This window comes from Macaca nemestrina, chromosome 3, assembly GCF_043159975.1.
Source record: "Macaca nemestrina isolate mMacNem1 chromosome 3, mMacNem.hap1, whole genome shotgun sequence".
In the NCBI taxonomy this organism is placed as follows: domain Eukaryota; kingdom Metazoa; phylum Chordata; class Mammalia; order Primates; family Cercopithecidae; genus Macaca; species Macaca nemestrina.
In genome coordinates, this window is record NC_092127.1 from 88,605,093 (window position 1) to 88,622,401 (window position 17,309).

At 32.9% G+C, this 17,309-nt stretch overlaps 1 protein-coding gene across 3 annotated transcripts in view; it reads left to right on the plus strand.

Moving 5' to 3' along the window:
* Window positions 1–17,309, plus strand: part of LOC105486357 (endomucin) — a 121,252-nt gene that overhangs the window by 48,710 nt on the left and 55,233 nt on the right. For 2 of the 3 annotated variants that reach the window (XM_024794264.2, XM_011749209.3), the window contains exon 4: window positions 2,607–2,723. The exons of the other annotated variant lie outside the window; for it this stretch is intronic. In XM_024794264.2, the coding sequence (XP_024650032.2) occupies window positions 2,607–2,723 (117 nt within the window). The remainder of the gene's footprint in view (window positions 1–2,606; window positions 2,724–17,309) is intronic. 3 annotated transcript variants of the gene reach the window in all.

Sequence of the window (17,309 nt, forward strand, 5' to 3'; positions counted from 1 at the left end):
AATTCCAAAGGAATAAAACTGCCAATCTCCCTCCCTGTAAAATTAAAATCCATGATCACAAACCCTCCCTTCAAGTTAATTGGTAACTACACATTAGATTCTTAATGTAGTCAATATCCTGATTTACTGTTTTCCTCAATAAACTTAATTCCTCAAAATATACAAAATAAATTTAACGTTAATAATTCCAAGATAATTATAAAACAGACCCTCTCCCTCACACTCCTCTCAGCCCTATGCAGTGGTTTTCACCTAAGGACATGCATGGAATCAAGATTTCTTTTATCTATTTACAATCTGGTACTGATACGACTCCCTCAAGCGTCTCTTGTGTTAAATTCTCATTTTTTCCAATTCAAGTATGGATAAATTCCTTATGTTTTGTCTTTAATGCATCCCACCTATACCAAAAGCTAAGACTTAAACATACATGAATCTCAAAAACACAAGTCATAAATGTAAAGCCAATGTAGCTTGATGCAATTCTCTAATAAATTAATATTTCTCCAGAAAAATTATGTTTGTGAAACCTAATGCATGCACTATTGTCTAGGATTATAGTGCAATTCATAACTGTAGATGAAAGCAGGTACATATTGTTATGTAAGGGAAAGTAGAAAGTATTTAGATTTAAAGACTAGCTTCAAGATTGATTTACTTTTTATCTGAAGGTGTGAATTACTCATTGGCAGTAGTCTGGAATAAACTATGTGTTAACCATAAACACAACTGGAAGTTTTCTCAAAAAGATGTTAATATGACTATGATTCTCATATCTTAATAAATGTTAGTCAACCATGCGTAGATTATTCTCTCCTGAGACTAGGATTTGAAACATTTCTGTATATTAGTAAAGTTTAAAAATTTGTGGCTGTGGCAGCATCTTTTATTCTATTCAGTTTGGGTTTACCATGAATATTTAAAAATATTTTGATTTACCTTAAACATTCAAGATTTGCTCCATGGCCTACTTCATGTGGTATAACTGACAACTTGTCCTACATTGAGTGTAGGCTCTAATTCTCATTTGTGAAATATATTCCACATTTATAATAGGCAATTCTTTAAGCAAAATCTTTAGCGTTACATTCCCAGCTATTCCATTATTTTTCTCCTTTCTTTGTATATTTCCAATCTGGGAGCCCTCCACATCTTTCTTAGCTATATATTCTCTTTCCCTCCACCAAGACTGTTGAGTCTGCTTGATACTAGGGAACTCTTTAGGCTTTCAGGATAGCTTTTTCATGCTTTCCAATTTTAGCTCAGCTGAAGAATTCTTCTCCAAAGATTTCTGAAGAGAAACTCCTGTTCTGATCTTTCCCAAACATATGTTGGAGTTCCAGTGGGAAGCAAAATCTTTACCCCCCAGGAGTTCCTCCATCCTCAAATGTTGAGTTTCTGCACCTTGGGTGACCTGTCCCACTACCATGCTAACAAGAATACCAATTTCTGCTTTCTTGCTATAATAAGGCATATCTCTACTTCACATATTTTCCTCCCTATTTAACCTCTGAAATGTATGGCCATTCCCACTCATTCTCTCTCATATGCAGGATTAACACTGTAGACTATATTTCAATTTATTTCATTTTGTTTGCACACTAATTTCCAAAGGCCTTTTACCTGAAGGAAAATATATTTATCTACTGTCTATGAAGTCTTCTTGCAAACGATCCCTTTCTTCAGCATGACTTCCTCAACTGCACTAAGAATTTGTATTACACAGTAGATACTTGTTGACATAGAATGGAAGTTGACTGCACTTCTAGAAAGCACCAGGAGTTCTTGCTCCATTCTACTCCGTGTTAGACATCTACTAAACTGCTTTCCCCTCATCTCCAGGTAGCGTCACATCTAGCTAACACCAAGCATGCAGTAAATGGCATGTCTGCATTTCTTCACTAGCCCAATGTTTCCATACTAGACTGAAAAAACTGAAGGGCATTGATTTTTTTTTTCAGAATATATAGGCAAATATAAGTTGTTTCAAGTCATCTTATTCAAATGTTATCTTTGAAAAGCTCAGCTTATATTTTTGTTGTAAATTTTTCTTTTTTTTCAAAGAAAATGAACTAAGTATAATTAAAAGTGTATTCCATTTATGTCCTATTATCCCTTATCTCCTGACTATTCCACCTGCTTGAAAATATTTTCCCAAGTGGCATGAGAATAATAGTGCTATACTTAATTACTACCACATCCTTACCTTTCTTTTCCCAGGGTAACTGAGTGATTAACTTTTGCATCAGAAAGGCTTGAATTCAGGTCATGGTTCTCTCCTATTACAAGTTATGTGATTGTGGGGAAATTATTTAATTTCTCTGAGTCTTATATATAAAATAATTATCATCATGATTACTTAATTCATAAGATTACCATGATAATCAAGTGAGATAACCTACACAAGAAAGTTAATGTCCCTCTACATTCTTTAAAGTAATTAATTATATCACCAAAAGGTGAATGTTAAAATGCTGGATTTCTAAGGCTTGGTCAGAAGACTTCTAGAAATTAATCTTCAAGTTTTAGTTGGATATTAATATGAATATTAATAAGATGATCTGGTGATTTGTTATACTCCTGATGACTGTTCATTCTTTTTACAGGATTAAGAGTCACAACTCCTGATGTCAGGGAGAATAAGTCCATCATTTCAAACATAACAGTAACAAGTGTTACACCTCCAAATGCTGTTTCAGCATTGCAAAGTTCCAAACCCAAGAGTAAGTATGAGGATTTGTGCTGAAGTGTTAAACTAGTGTGTTGGATAAAACTAGTTTCAGAATGTTTTCCAGCATACAACTGCCAAGGAATTATGTCCTGTTTAAATTGTCTCTTAGTCTCTACCCAATAGAACAATCATTTGGCAGCCTCATCTTTTACAGAGATACCCTATTATACTGCAGCCACAAATGAATGGGTCACAACGAAGATTAACGCAAGACTGGGCAGTAATCTATGATATTACCTGGCACTAAAAGGACAGCTCAGCCAACAAATTAGACAACTTAGATGAAATGGGAAAATCGTCAGAAAGAAATAAATTGCTAAAACTGACTCAAGAAGATATGGAAATCTGAAGAAAAAAAAAAACCTATAATGATTAAAGAAATTGAAATGGGAACTAAAAATATTCCTATAAAGAAAACCCCAAGCCAAGATGGCTTCAATTGTCGATTCTATAAAGTATTTCAGAAATAAATCATACTAACTCTTCCCAAACTCTTTTAGAACGTAAAGGAGGGGAAAACACTGCACAGATTATTATCTGAGGCTAATGTTACCCTGATACCAAAGCAAGAAAAGAATGAAAAGAAAAAGCAAGTAAAGAAAACTACAGACCAATATGGCTCTTAGACATAGATGCAAATATCCTCGATAAAATATTGCAAAAAATGAGTAACAAGTAAAAAAGAATATAAAATATGAACAAGTCAGATTTATCCCAGAAATGCAAGATTGGTTTAACATATGAAAACCAAATAAAGTAATACAACAAATTAGTAAAATCAGTACATGTAGAAAGAGCATTCAGCAAAATCTAACATTCATTCATATTAAAAACTCTCAATAAACTAGAAATATAATGAAATTTCCTCAACTTGATAAAGGGCATATACAAAAAGCCTACAGCTAACATCATACCTAATAAAGAAAGACTTAATGTTTTCCCCTTAAGATCTGGAACATACCAAAGATGTCTGTTCTTATCAATTTTATTCAACATTATAGCCAGAGGTTTTAGACAGTACAATTCAACAATGGATAATACATAGATCCATTTAGATTGAAAGGGAAGAAATAAAGCATTTTTTATTAGCAGACTACATAATTATCTATGTAGAAAATTCAAAGAATTCACTATAAAACTACTAAAACCACTAAAGAGTGGTTTGTAGCACAAGATATAAAATATGTAAAAGTAAATTATATTTTTGTATGTTAACAGTGGCAATCCAAAATAAAATTGAGAAAATAATTCCATTTTCAATAGCATCAGAAAGTATTAAATATGTAGAAATAAATTCAATAATAGAAGTGAAAGATTTGTACACTAAACTACAAACTATTTTGGTGAGAAATTAAATATCTAAAGAGACATTACATCTTTATAGATTAGGAACCTCAATATTTATATGATAATTCTCTCCAAATTGATCAATAATTGATTAATATATTTAATGCAATCTCTACCAGAATCCCAGTTTTTTAAAATAAATTGGTAAGATGACCCTAGATTTGTACAGAAATAAAAAGGACCTGGAATAGTTAAAACATTTTTGAAAAAGAACAAAGTTGGAGGACACAACCCAATTTCAAAACTTATTCTAAAGCTATTGCATTCAAGTATGGACCTCAGAAACATTATACTCAATGAAAGAAGCCATACACAAAATATGACATGTGGTATATTCCACTTACAGTAAATATGTGGAAAAGACATTTTATAGGGACAGAAAGCAGATAAGTGGTTGCCTGCAGCTGGAGATGGGAGTGGGAATTGATTCTAAATAAGCTCACCAGAGTTTTTCATGTTGATGGAGCTGCTCTAAAACTGGATTATATTGATGGTTGCAGAATCCTACAGATTTACTAAAAATTATTACTTGTATACTTAAAATGCATGCATGCATTTAATGGTGTGTAAATCATATTTTTGATAAAGCTTTGTTGAAAAACAAAAGGAAAGAAAATGATGAGCCTAGCCAATCAAATTTTCTTTCTGAATAGTCTGAACTAGAAAACCCAACAAACAAACAGCAGGAGTTAGCTATGGGAATTGAAGCTGCAAAGTTTAGTAGTGGGAGTCTGCGGTAGTCATGGTAATTCATGTGCATACCTATGGCATCCAGAAGCAATTGTTATGAGTAAACAGGATTGACAGAAAAGAATGGAGAGTGTGTTGGGAGATGGGAATACCCTGTGAGCAAAATTAAATTGTTTGTGTGAGGCAGCGAGAGAAATAGAAGCTAGAACTCCCATGATTTCTGATAGCTTTCCAGTTCCAGTTTCCTCACAACAGATACTTCTCACATTCTCGCCTCCATGATATAAGTAATTTGTATGTATAGTAAACACACCTGACTGGAAGAGTTAGGAATATAGGTAATGGATGCATTTTTGGTGTATCCATAGTCCTTAATAAGAAATAGCTACAGATGAATCATAGTGTCTAAGTCTTTTCTTGGGAAATCTCTAAGGTAGAAAGAGATGGCAAGTAGAAATTGTGACGGTCCAAGACCTACTCTTGTCTAGAAACTTCAGAAACATAATTTTTCTCTTTTTTATTATAATCATCTCAAGCACAACATACAGAAGTTTGCCCAGAAGGAGTCTAATTTCACACTATAATTGTAAACTAATACTTCTTTGTAATGGGACAGTCACCCCGTAGAGGAATTTGAAGAGCAGAATCATCTCTTCTTCATATGAATAACATTTTCATGTAGTAGTGGTTTGGTTTCTGATAAGTAGAACCTATTTTGTAAGTAATATATATCTAAAAGGCACCTTTAGGAAACCAAAATTCATCTACCTATAATATGATGGCCCCTATAAAATAAAAATAAAACTACTATATATACATCTGCAAAGTATATAGCAGCTTCTGGAAAATTAAACTCAAATAATTTGTATCCTGCACTAAATACTCACCCATTCAGTGACTTATGAGGAAGAAAATGTCATTCAGGGTCTGTGATTTATTAAACCTAGTACATGTCAGAAGTATGTGGTCAGCCCATGAGTCAATTAAGACTTTTAATTCCACTTCAATTCATGAAGTAGAATGCTCTCTGCATCTCAGTTCTGGGAACTGTTGTATTGATTTAGCTTCTAAACTCAGTTTAAAATGGCTTTCTTCCAAGTAGTTAAAAAAAACACATCAAAGTCATTTTCTTAACAAATGAAACACTCTGGAAAGCAGGATAATGAAATAAGCGTTTTTACTGTTGGCCATCGCTTTTGTTATTTGATAAACAAGTTTTATACAAATTTTTTTAGAATTTATTATTACATTTATTTCTGGGTCAGCCATTATTCCCTAGATTCCTTTCTTTTCTCAAGGTGCTTACTGCCCAACATAGACCCTACTTGATATAATGAGATTGCATACATTTCCATTTGCCAAGTGATGAAACCAGTACCTCTCCCAGATTCCTGGTTAGGAGAGCACCACTCCCTTTCCACCCATCACACATAAACACATTTAGGATTAATGGATACTGGACAGAGAGATAGACAGAAAACAAAACAATCTACTGTTGGTTTAATGTTGAACAGCTGAAGATTCAGCTCCCTCTTAAACATCTGGGCAATGGTTCCTTGGATAAGAAATATCAGACAAATACATTGTGGGTATTTCATCTCAAGATGAAAACAGTACAGGTTTAATTTAGAGTAGAAGAGCTAGTGAGATTTGTTGCTTTATTCCCTAGAAAGTTGGAATTCAGATCCAAAAAGAAGATCATACTCAAAACATTTCTCTCTAATCTTTTCCTATTCTCTTAGAGTGGTGTGTATTTTTCCTATTTAAAGGGAAACAAATTTCTAGAATCCTAGAATTTTTAAGACAGGACTTCTCATTAATCTAGTGCTCTGACTTTGTTATTTTTAAAATATGGGCTTTTTGAATTAAAAATTATCTTATTTACTAAAAATCTTTCAGAGGATTATCTGTGTACCTGGCATTATCCTGGATTGTGATAAATCGTTGTATATTAGACAGACCATGCTATCATGAAATTTACTTTCTAGTGGATGAAAAAGATAAATAAGTTAAATATTAATAATTCAATATCAGCGATACTCTAAATAATAATAAAACAGTAACAAAAAAAAAAGCAAGTGATGATGGTAGTGCCAATTTTCATAAGGTGTTCAAAAAATCCCTCTCTGAACAAGTGCCATTTGGAAACAGAACTAAATAAAGTCAAGAAGTTAACATATGGATATTTGGGGAAGAGAATTCAAAGAGGAAATACGAAGTGCACAGGTGCTGATATGTGGGTGGATTTAAGTTGTTTGAATAAAGAGAAGTCATCTGTGGTTGAGTGGAAGGAATGAAGGGAAGAAAAGGTAGCAGATGCCATTAGAGCAGGAATCAGGAGTCAGTCCAGACAGGGCCACGCAGGCCATGGTAAGGACAGTGAATTTTATTCTAATTGGACACACAATGTAATGGAGAGTTGGGAGCAGGGCAATGATATGATATTATTTACATTTTTGAAAGACCTAAATTGTAAAACGACTAGAAGAAAACCTAGGAGAAATGTTTCTTGACATTAGTCTGTGGAAAGATTTTTCAGATATAACATCAAAAGCAAAGGCAACAAAAGCATAATTAGACAATTGAGATTGTATCAAATGAAAAGGCTTCAGTGCAGAAAAGGAAACAATCAACAGGGTGAAGATATAACCTATTGATAATGGTCTGGCTGTGTCCCTACTCAAATCTCAGTTGAACTGTAGCTCCCATAATTTCCACGTGTCATGGGAGGGACCTGGTGGGAGGTAACTGAATCATGAGGGCAAGTCTTTCCCACACTGTTCTTGTGACAGTGAATAAGTTTCATGAGACCTGATGGTTTTATAAAAGGCAGTTCCCTTGCACAAGCTCTCTTGCCTGCCGTGATGTAAGACGTGACTTTGCTCCTCATGAGCCTTCAGTCATGATTGTGAGGCCTCCCCAGCCATGTGGAACTGTGATTCAATTAAACCTCTTTCTTTCATAAATTACCCAGTCTCAGGTATGTCTTTATTACCAGTGTGAGAACAGACTAATGCACTTATAAAATGGAGGAAAATATTTGCAAACGATACAAATGTTAAGAGGTTAACATACAAAATATATAAGGAACTCAAACAATTTAATAGCAAGGAAAACAAATAACCCAATTTTAAAATGGGCCAAGGATCTGAATGGATATTTCCCAAACAAAAGGACATACAAATGGCCAACAGAAATATTTAAAAATCCCCAACATTACTAATCATCAAGGAAATGCAAATTAAAACCACAATGAGGTATCACCTCATACCTGTTAGAATGGCTGTTACCAAAAAGACAAGAGATAAAAAGTTCTGGCAAAGATGTAGAGAAAAAGGAAATCTTGTATACTGTTGATGGAAATATGAAATAGTGTAGCCATTGTGGAAAACTGAAAGGAGATTCCCCCAAAATTAAAAATATAACTATCATATGATCCAGCAATCCCACTTCTGGGTACATATCCAAGGAAATTAAATTAGTATATCAAAGTGATATTTAATTCTCATGTTCATCACAGCAATATTCACAATAGACAAGATATAGAATCAATCTAAGTGTCCATTAACAGATGAAGAGGTAAAGAAAATGTGGTATATATACACGATGGGATACTATTTTGCCTGGAAAAAAAGGAAAACCTGTCATTTGTGACAGCATGGATAAACTTAGAGGTCATTATACTAACTGAAATAAGTCTGGCACAGGAAGACAAATATTGCATGGTTTCCCTTACATATAGAATCTAAACATGTTGAATTCATAGAAATAGAGAGTAGAATGGTAGTTACTAGAAGCTGGAGGGTGAGGGGTTGGGTAGGGTAGGAATGAGAAGATGTTGGTCAAATGATACAAAGTTTCAGTTAGGAGGAATACTTTCTGGAGGCCATTTTACAACCTAGTGTCTGTAATTAATAGTAATGTATTTTCTACTTTAAAATTACTAAGAGAGTAGATTTTAAATGTTCTGACCACAAAAAAACTAACAAGTATGTGAGATGATATGTTGATCAGTTTGATTTAATCATTCCACAATACATATATATATCAAAACATCAAATTGTTCACCATATGTATATATATGGTGTACACACACACAAAATATTTTCATATACTGAAACTATTAGAAAACAGCCTCTCTCTCTGTCTCTCTTTTGAGACAGAGAGAGAGAGCATCTGAGGGTAATGGGTCCAACTAGGAGGAGTTGTCCAACTCAATAAACTAACTAAAAGAAGTCCTACAAATTCATGTAATTCTCAAGACAGAGAAAGCCAGAGAAGACTTGGCATCCACTGGAAAGTCAGTTTAATACTGTTTTATTTTTTTGTTTTGTGTGTGTGTGTTTTTTGTTTGTTTTTTTCATATGGATTTGCCTGCTTCTCTAGCTCAACGGTGACATCTTTCAGGACAAAGAACCTCTCTCCATGCTGAAGAGAGCCTCTAGCACCCAGAGGAAGGCTAAATGTTTATGAGGTTTTACCATCAAGACAGAACATGATAAAGGAAATTTCAAACCACAAAAGGTGGAGCCTTCTGAGGAGACAGAGTTTCTTGTCTAGTATTGAATAAGTTTTGAGGAGTAAGCACCAGCTTCAAAGGAGGAAGGAGTCGTTTTGGGAAAAGGAAAACCATGAGTGAAGGTCAATTGAAAAGAAGATAGAGTATGTTTGTTGTTTGAGTGTAGGCTGTTTTAAGGCCTTGGTTAGCTGTACGCCTTCTGACTTTAGGTCCCCCTTTTCAAACACTGAATTTCCCTCACATCTTATGTTAATTAAATTTATAGATTATAAGTTATAAAATTATAAAAGTTACAAAAACTTATAAAATTTACAAAAGTTATAAAAGTGATACAAGTTGAATATTCCTCATTCAAAGTGCTTGGGATCAGAACTGTTTCAGACCTTAATGGATTTTAAGGTTGTATGCATTTTGTAGACACATTAAGGAATAATTTATTAATTTAGATTTTGCTGATTTTTTTGTATAATGGAGGCAATAATTTTGTGTTGGAGATCTCAAAGATTTCACTAGGCCCTTGGAAATATTTTAGGCCCCAGACACTGTTATCAAAGAGCCTAGCAGATAAAACAGCCCTAAAAATAAAATAAAATAATGATATAAAATAAACCTCCCGACAAAGAAAAGCTCAGGTCCAGATGGCCTCACTAAACCATTCCACCAAAAATTAAAGAAGAATTAACACCAATCCTCCTCAAACTCTTATTAAAAAAAAAAAAAAAGAGAGAGAGAAGGAAACACTTTTTTTTTTTTTTTTTTTAATTTTTAGATAGGGTCTTGCCCTGTTGCCCAGGCTGGAATGCAGTGGCACAGTTTCGGCTCACTGCAAACTCCACCTCCCAGGTCCAAGCAATTCTCTGCCTCTGCCTCCCAAGTAGCTGGGATTACAGGCACCCACTACCATGCTCAGGTAATTTTTGTATTTTTAGTAGTGACAGGGTTTCACCATCTTGGCCAGACTGGTCTTGCACTCCTGGTGTCATGATCCACCCACCTTGGCCTCCCAAAGTGCTGGGATTACAGGTGTGAGCCACCATGCCTGGCCAGGAACCCTTTCAAATGCATTCTGTGAGACTAAAATTAGGCAGATACCAAAATCATACACAAAAACTACAAGAAAAGAACACTGCAGACCAATATTATTAATGAATATTGATGCCAGTACCCTCAACAAAATATTAGCAAGCCAAATTCAATAACACATTAAGAGGATTAGACATCGTGTTTCAAGTGACATTTATTTGTGGAATGCAGGATGGTTCAACATAGGAAAATCAATCAATGTAATATACCACATTAACAAAATGAAGGTCGATAGCCACATGATTATCTCAATTGGTGCAGAAAAGCATTTGACAAAATTCAACACCCTTTCAGGATAAAAATGCTCAATAAACTATAAATTTTTAAAAATTGCCCTGAATAATAAAGTTCATATATGAAAAGTCCACAAGTAACTTTATAGTCAAAAGTACAAAGTTGAAAGCTTTTCCTCTAAGATCAGGAACAAAGCAATGATGTCCACTCTCATCACTTCTATTGAATATAGTACTGAAAGTTCTATTCAGAGCAATCAGGAAAGAAAAAGAAATTAAAAGCAACCATATAGGGAAGGAAGCAGTAAAATGATCTCTGTTCTCAGATAACATGATCTTATTAATAGAAAACCCTAATGATCACACACACACACACACACACACACAAAACCAAATTAAATGTTGCCTTAAAAAGACATACAACAGTTAAATTTTAAAAAGTGAAAAGGGATATACCCTGAAAAAAATACATCTATATCAGAAAAAGTAGAATTTAAGGCAATAAAATTGAATCGAAATAAATAGGAACATTTCATAATACTAAAATACTTAATTTTCCAGGAAAATAAAGCAAGTTAAAACTTTTACGTATTATCATATAGCATGAAAATGTATAAAGCAAAAATTTAGTGAAAAAGACAAATCCACAATTCTAGTGAAAATTTTAATGTACCTTTCTCATTAGTTGACAAAATATAGGTATTGATGTAGCATAAATCAATATAATTAACAAACAATTTAATGGAAATATGTGGAACACTGCACCTCAACTAAAGAAAGTGAACTATTTTCAAGTAGATAAGAATTGATTACTATCATAGATCATAGCCTGTGTCATAAAGCAAGTCTCAACAGGTTTTAAATGATTTAAATGATATAGAGTGTGTCTCTTGATCAAAGAGGAATTAATCTAAATGTCAAAAAACAAAAGATAACTATATGCTCATAAATTTTAAACTACAGTAACTTATGTGTCAAAGAAGTAATCATAATGACAATCAGCAAATAGTTTGAACTGAATGATAATAAAAATATGGAGTACCAAAACTTGTGCAATATAATTAAAGCCAATCTTACAGTAAAATTTATAGCTCTAAAATGCATATATTAGGCAGGAAAAAGAATGGTTCAAACTTAATTACTGGAACAACCATCTCAATAAGGCAGAGAAAAGAAATAATAAACCCCCCAAAACCCAAAGGAAGAAAACAATAAAATATGAGTGGGAATTAATGAATTGGAAAGCAAATGTACTATAAAGTGGATCAACAAAAACTAATATTTTGAGTTTTTCAACAGGAATGCATAGCAATAGAAACTAGATAAATTGGAGAGAAGAAAGACCAGAAAAATAAGAATAAAACATCAGTGAGGTGTGGGACAACCCAGGGGCCTAAGATACATATAATTCCAGAAGAAGATGTGAGAATGATGGACAGAAAAGATATTTGAAGAAGGGCCAGGTATGGTGGCTCACCCATCCTAAAGTAGTTCCAACACTTGAGAGTCCAAGGTGGGCAAATCACTTGAGCCCAGGAGTTTGAGACCAGCCTGGGCAACATGGTGAAACCCTGTCTCTACAAAAAAATACAAAAATTAGACAGGCGTAATGGCAGGCATCTGTATTCCCAGCTACTTGAGAGGCTGATGCAGGAGGATTAATTGAGCCAGGGAGATCGAGAATTCAGTAAGCCATGACCATGCGACCGCACTCCAGCCTGGGTGGCAGAGTGAAACCCTGTCTCAAGAAAAAAAAAGAAAAGAACAAAAGGAAAGATAATCCAAGTGTATAAAATTATAAACCCATAGATTCAGGTAACTTAATGAGCCCCAAATTGAAGAAACAGGAAGAAAACTACAACAAAACACATCATAATCAAATCAAGGAAAACCAGAGATAAAGAGAAAATCTTGAAAGAAGCTGTTGAAAAAAATGACACATTAAATAGAAAAGAACAATGATAAAAATTACAGCAGAGTCTTATCAGGAACGATGCCTGCCACAAAACAGTGAAACAACATTTTTAATATTGGAAGCAAAAAAAAAAAAACTTTTCACCCTAGAATTCTGTAAATATTTTTCAGACACACAAAAGCTGCGAAATTCATATCAATAAAGACATTCAGGAACAGAAAAATATGGTACCAGATGGAAATTTCAATCTAAATAAAGGCATGAAGAGCATTTGAAATGGTAAATATGTGAGCAACTATAAAAGAATTTTATCTCATTTTTAGTCTCTTCAAAAGACAATTTATTGTTTAAAGATAAGATAACAAAAATGTATGGAAGGTTTAAGACATATGTAGAAACAAACTGCATAACAATGGCACAAATGCCAAAATGAGAGAAAGGTTATAAATATACTGTTGTAAAATCAATAATGGAGATAAATAAAATCTTTAAAAAAGACTCAATCCAAAAGAAGGCAATAAATAAGAAAAAAGAAACAGAGAACAGATGGAAAATTTTTACAGTGTGTACTTAAAATCAATTATAATTTATCACATAAAATAAAATGGCTTAAACATTTTATTTATAAAAATAAGATTGTTAAACTGGATAAAAAGCATAACCTCTTCCCAAATATGTAGAGTATTCAGAAAACTCACTTTAAATATAAATTGATTAAAAACAAAAGACAGGAGAAGGTATACTTTGGTAAAACTAATTAAAAGAAAGTTGAAGGGACTACAATAATATCAGACAAAGAAGGTTTCATGGGAAGGAGCTTTATCAGGGATAAAGAGGGTTATTTGAACCTTGACTTTCTTAAAGAAAGTACAAGACACCAAATGTTTAATTAGTATTTACAGAAAGATCTATACTTTGACATCGTTGGTGACAGTTATCCGATATTCTCACCCGAAACACATTCTGCAGAAAAAGAAATTGTATGCTTACCAAAAGAGGATAGTGGCTTCTGTGTTTAGATTACTTAGAGTAGAAATCTCACAGTATCTTGATGATCTATATTAGTTTTATATTCTTGCTAAAAAAATATAAGATCATAGGTTCCAGGTCCACCTATCTTTTGGTAGTAGGAGGTCAGGGAGTCACCATTTAACTCACCACAGAACAGGTCCTTGCATTAGCCCTCACTATACTTAGGTTTCATAATCCATGCATTTATCATTGACTATACGCAAAACTACATTGGTAGGCACTGAAGGGTGATTCGAAAGAAGTATCAATTGTCAATAACCAAGGTCCACACTCTTCAGTAGATAAACTGTGGAGGGATTGAGGGTAAAACTTCCTTGTAAAACTGCAAATCTTTTTCTCTTCCTGAGCTCTCTATTTTTTTAATTTTATTTTTATTTTTTATTTTTTGCTAATGACTTAAAAACATGATGTTCTCATTAACCCTTTTTTAAAACAAACAAACAAAAAAATTCCTGTGCATATTCTCTTGGTTTCTGAGGGTAGAAGAGAAAGGAAAGAAGACGAGACGGAGGGAAGAAAACAATACATATGTATTTCTTGCTGGTAACTTAGTCATTCTGGTATCTACAACCAGATTTCAAAGGAAATATCTTGCACATTGTAAGGGATCGGCAGGGAAGGAGAGGCTATTGCTCTTTTTCCCTTTACTGAATTGTAACTTGGCTGAGGCAAGAATGCAGAATAAGATTATAGATAGATGATACGTTGGGATGTGCAGAACTCCAATATGGAACTCTACTAAAGCAAATACTTCGATAGAAGAAACACCTTTAAGGGTTTGCCAAGCGAGAGTTTCTTCTACCACAGTGAATATAATATTAGAGATTTGAAAACTGAAAAGATAATCTGGCTTCTCTTAATAACATTTACAATCAACCAGCATGCTGTTAAGTAGGAATTGATATCATTTATATACAATAGATAGGTTATCAAATATATTTCCTTTTGCATAATTTATCTTAGTTTAATATGGAGTTTATTTTTATACAAAAAGCAAAGATAATTTTATAATAACCAAGTAGGCATTTTAGATAAGCTACTAGCTGAACATGAGAGTGGCCAACACCAGGTCTTTGTTCTTCAAGGCATCACACCCTTCATAAAATAAAAATTTGGCACCTCAATCATGCCAACAGTAAGTTAGTTTATTGGTTATGGATAGTGATTATGATGTCAGATTGTTTGCGTTCAAAAAGCAGCACAACTATTTATTTGTGCTGTGGTCTTTAATCCACTACTTAACTTCTCGGTGCCTCAGTTTCTTCATCTGTAAAATAATTAAAATAAGATTATACTTTCACAGGATCTTTGTGAAGATTAAGGGAGATAAATCATATAAAGAAATAAACACACACAAACAAACACAATACATTTTAGTTCATTTTTTAGCCATAGTAATTCTCCTAAAAGCCAGGCAAAGTAAGTATATATGATACCAATTTCACAAACAAGGAAACAAGTTCAGAAACACTAAGTGACTTGGCCAAGATTAAATTTAAAAGATTAAAACCCTGTTTTTCTTGCCCCAAACCCTATAAATCTTTCACTATACCACACTTGTTCTCATGACAACTATTGTACATAAAGTATCTAAATCTAAGGATTTAGAAAACAACTAGCTTCTAATTAGGTGCATCATGCACTTGAAAAGTAGGTGTTCAATAAATATAAGACAAGATACTGACTGAAAGAATAAATATAAACCTGCAATTCTAACCAGGATTGTCCTCTTGCCCACTATGCCTGATTTATTCTTGAATGTGTATATTTTTTATTTGCCCCTTCATTTGTATATTTTTAATTCCTATTTTCCTCCTCCTTCCTCTAATTGCTGATTCAAATTCTACACATTCATATTTATCAAGGACCTCTACTAGACTTTACCTTGATATTTCCCACAACTTCATGAGTGTTGCTAGAGATGTATATCATCTGTGTTATTATTTTTTAATGTTTTTCTTTAAATCAATGCACTTCTTATTCTTAAATTTGTTTGAAAAATAAACTACCATAAATGAAAAACCAGTTTTGCTTGGCATAAATAAACAATAGCTGTAAAAATCACTACTATGTAAATAAAAAAATAAAATTCTAGCTAGAGTTTGTTCTTTGCTTGAGGCTCAGCTTGAGACGTGCTTGCTCTTTAATAAAATAAACTATTATAAGCAAATGTTAGATATTAATGATATATGTGCATCCAATTAAAATTTTAGAATTTTCTCATTCAAATAACCAAGTAAACTGCAAGAAAGCTGAAAAGGAAACAACTTTCTCATTAAATGTTTCAATCTTATTTAATGCTGCTTTCTGGTACTACCTTATAGAATCTCTCACACAACAATCTAGAAAACATTAGTTTATCTAATTACCCACCCAGCTTCAGTATTATTTTGTGAATTGCACATTTTGTCTATGAAACTTACTTTTGGACTTGATTATAACATTTCTCATATGCTATTTAATTAGTTTATGTCATTTCAAGTAGGCAGATACAAGAGGACTCCTCAGGATGATAAAGTCTTAGTCACAAGTCATGGTTTAGCCAGATGAGAAGTAATCTCGTGTCTAATGACTCAGTCAATGCCATATGGAGAAAGGATGAAAAGAATTTGAATTGGTTATAATAAATTATTCAACAGCAAATCAGTAGAGAATTATATATCAGAATAGATGTATATATTCTTTCTCTTGTACCTGTTAATGATATTATCATGTTCTCTGTGTAAGTTTGTTAGTTAGAAATATTCTGCAATATCCTTTGTGAGATAAGAATATTTAACAAAGTTATTTGTTGTATTGCTGTTCAAGATTTCTGATTTAAAAACTAAATGCTTGAGCAAAGTTTAACTTTGGATTAATGTGATTAGCATTTCAAAATTCATTTGCATTTCATAAGACTTCAATTTCATATTCAAAAATCAAACTCAACAAACAGATTGCCAACCACCTTGACTAAATTTTGGGTCCTTACTAAACATCTCAGTTTGATAATGGTTAACTAAGCACACTGCTAATTTGTATTTGACTTTCCTGAGATTCTTTATAGATCAAAGCTTGGCATTTTCTCAAAACACGTGTTTTATGAAAGTTATAAATAATAAACAGGAATAATTGAAAATGTCTTCACTCATTAATTCTCACAACTTTAACCATATTCCATAGCACTCATCTTTACCAAGCTTTTGTATCCACAGAACTGAGTCCAAATTTGAAAGTTGTATTTATATGGAAACACTTTATCATTTTTAAAATATCTTCTTGATTTCAGGGAAAAAAAGGAATATTCTATACTTGATTAAATATTTGAGACTTACAGAATTTTGTCCTCAAAATATCAATGTATTCATTAATATATATAAATGTCCAAACCTCTTACACTGTTCAATTGAAGGGTTTTGAATTGATATGTTTTATTAAGATTCAGCTACATCTTAATGTATAGTTATATTTCTTTTATTATGTTCCTCTAGAATTATTACACATTTTTGAAGGCTAAAAATATTCAAAGAAAGGATAATCAGAAGGTTTTGTCTTCTCAATGAAGTCTGTCAAGCTTCCATTTGGAACAGTTGGAAGGAAAAGCTGTTTATTTTACTGAAAGAAGATGAAAACTAGAGTTAACAGACCTGGCCTATATACCTGGTTCTTTCCTTAAGAAAGTAATTTTACTGCTCTCAGCTAATGTTTACAGATCTGCAAAATGGAAATATAATATTTCCTTTAGAGGTATCAACTAATAATATGAAACTGATCATAAAA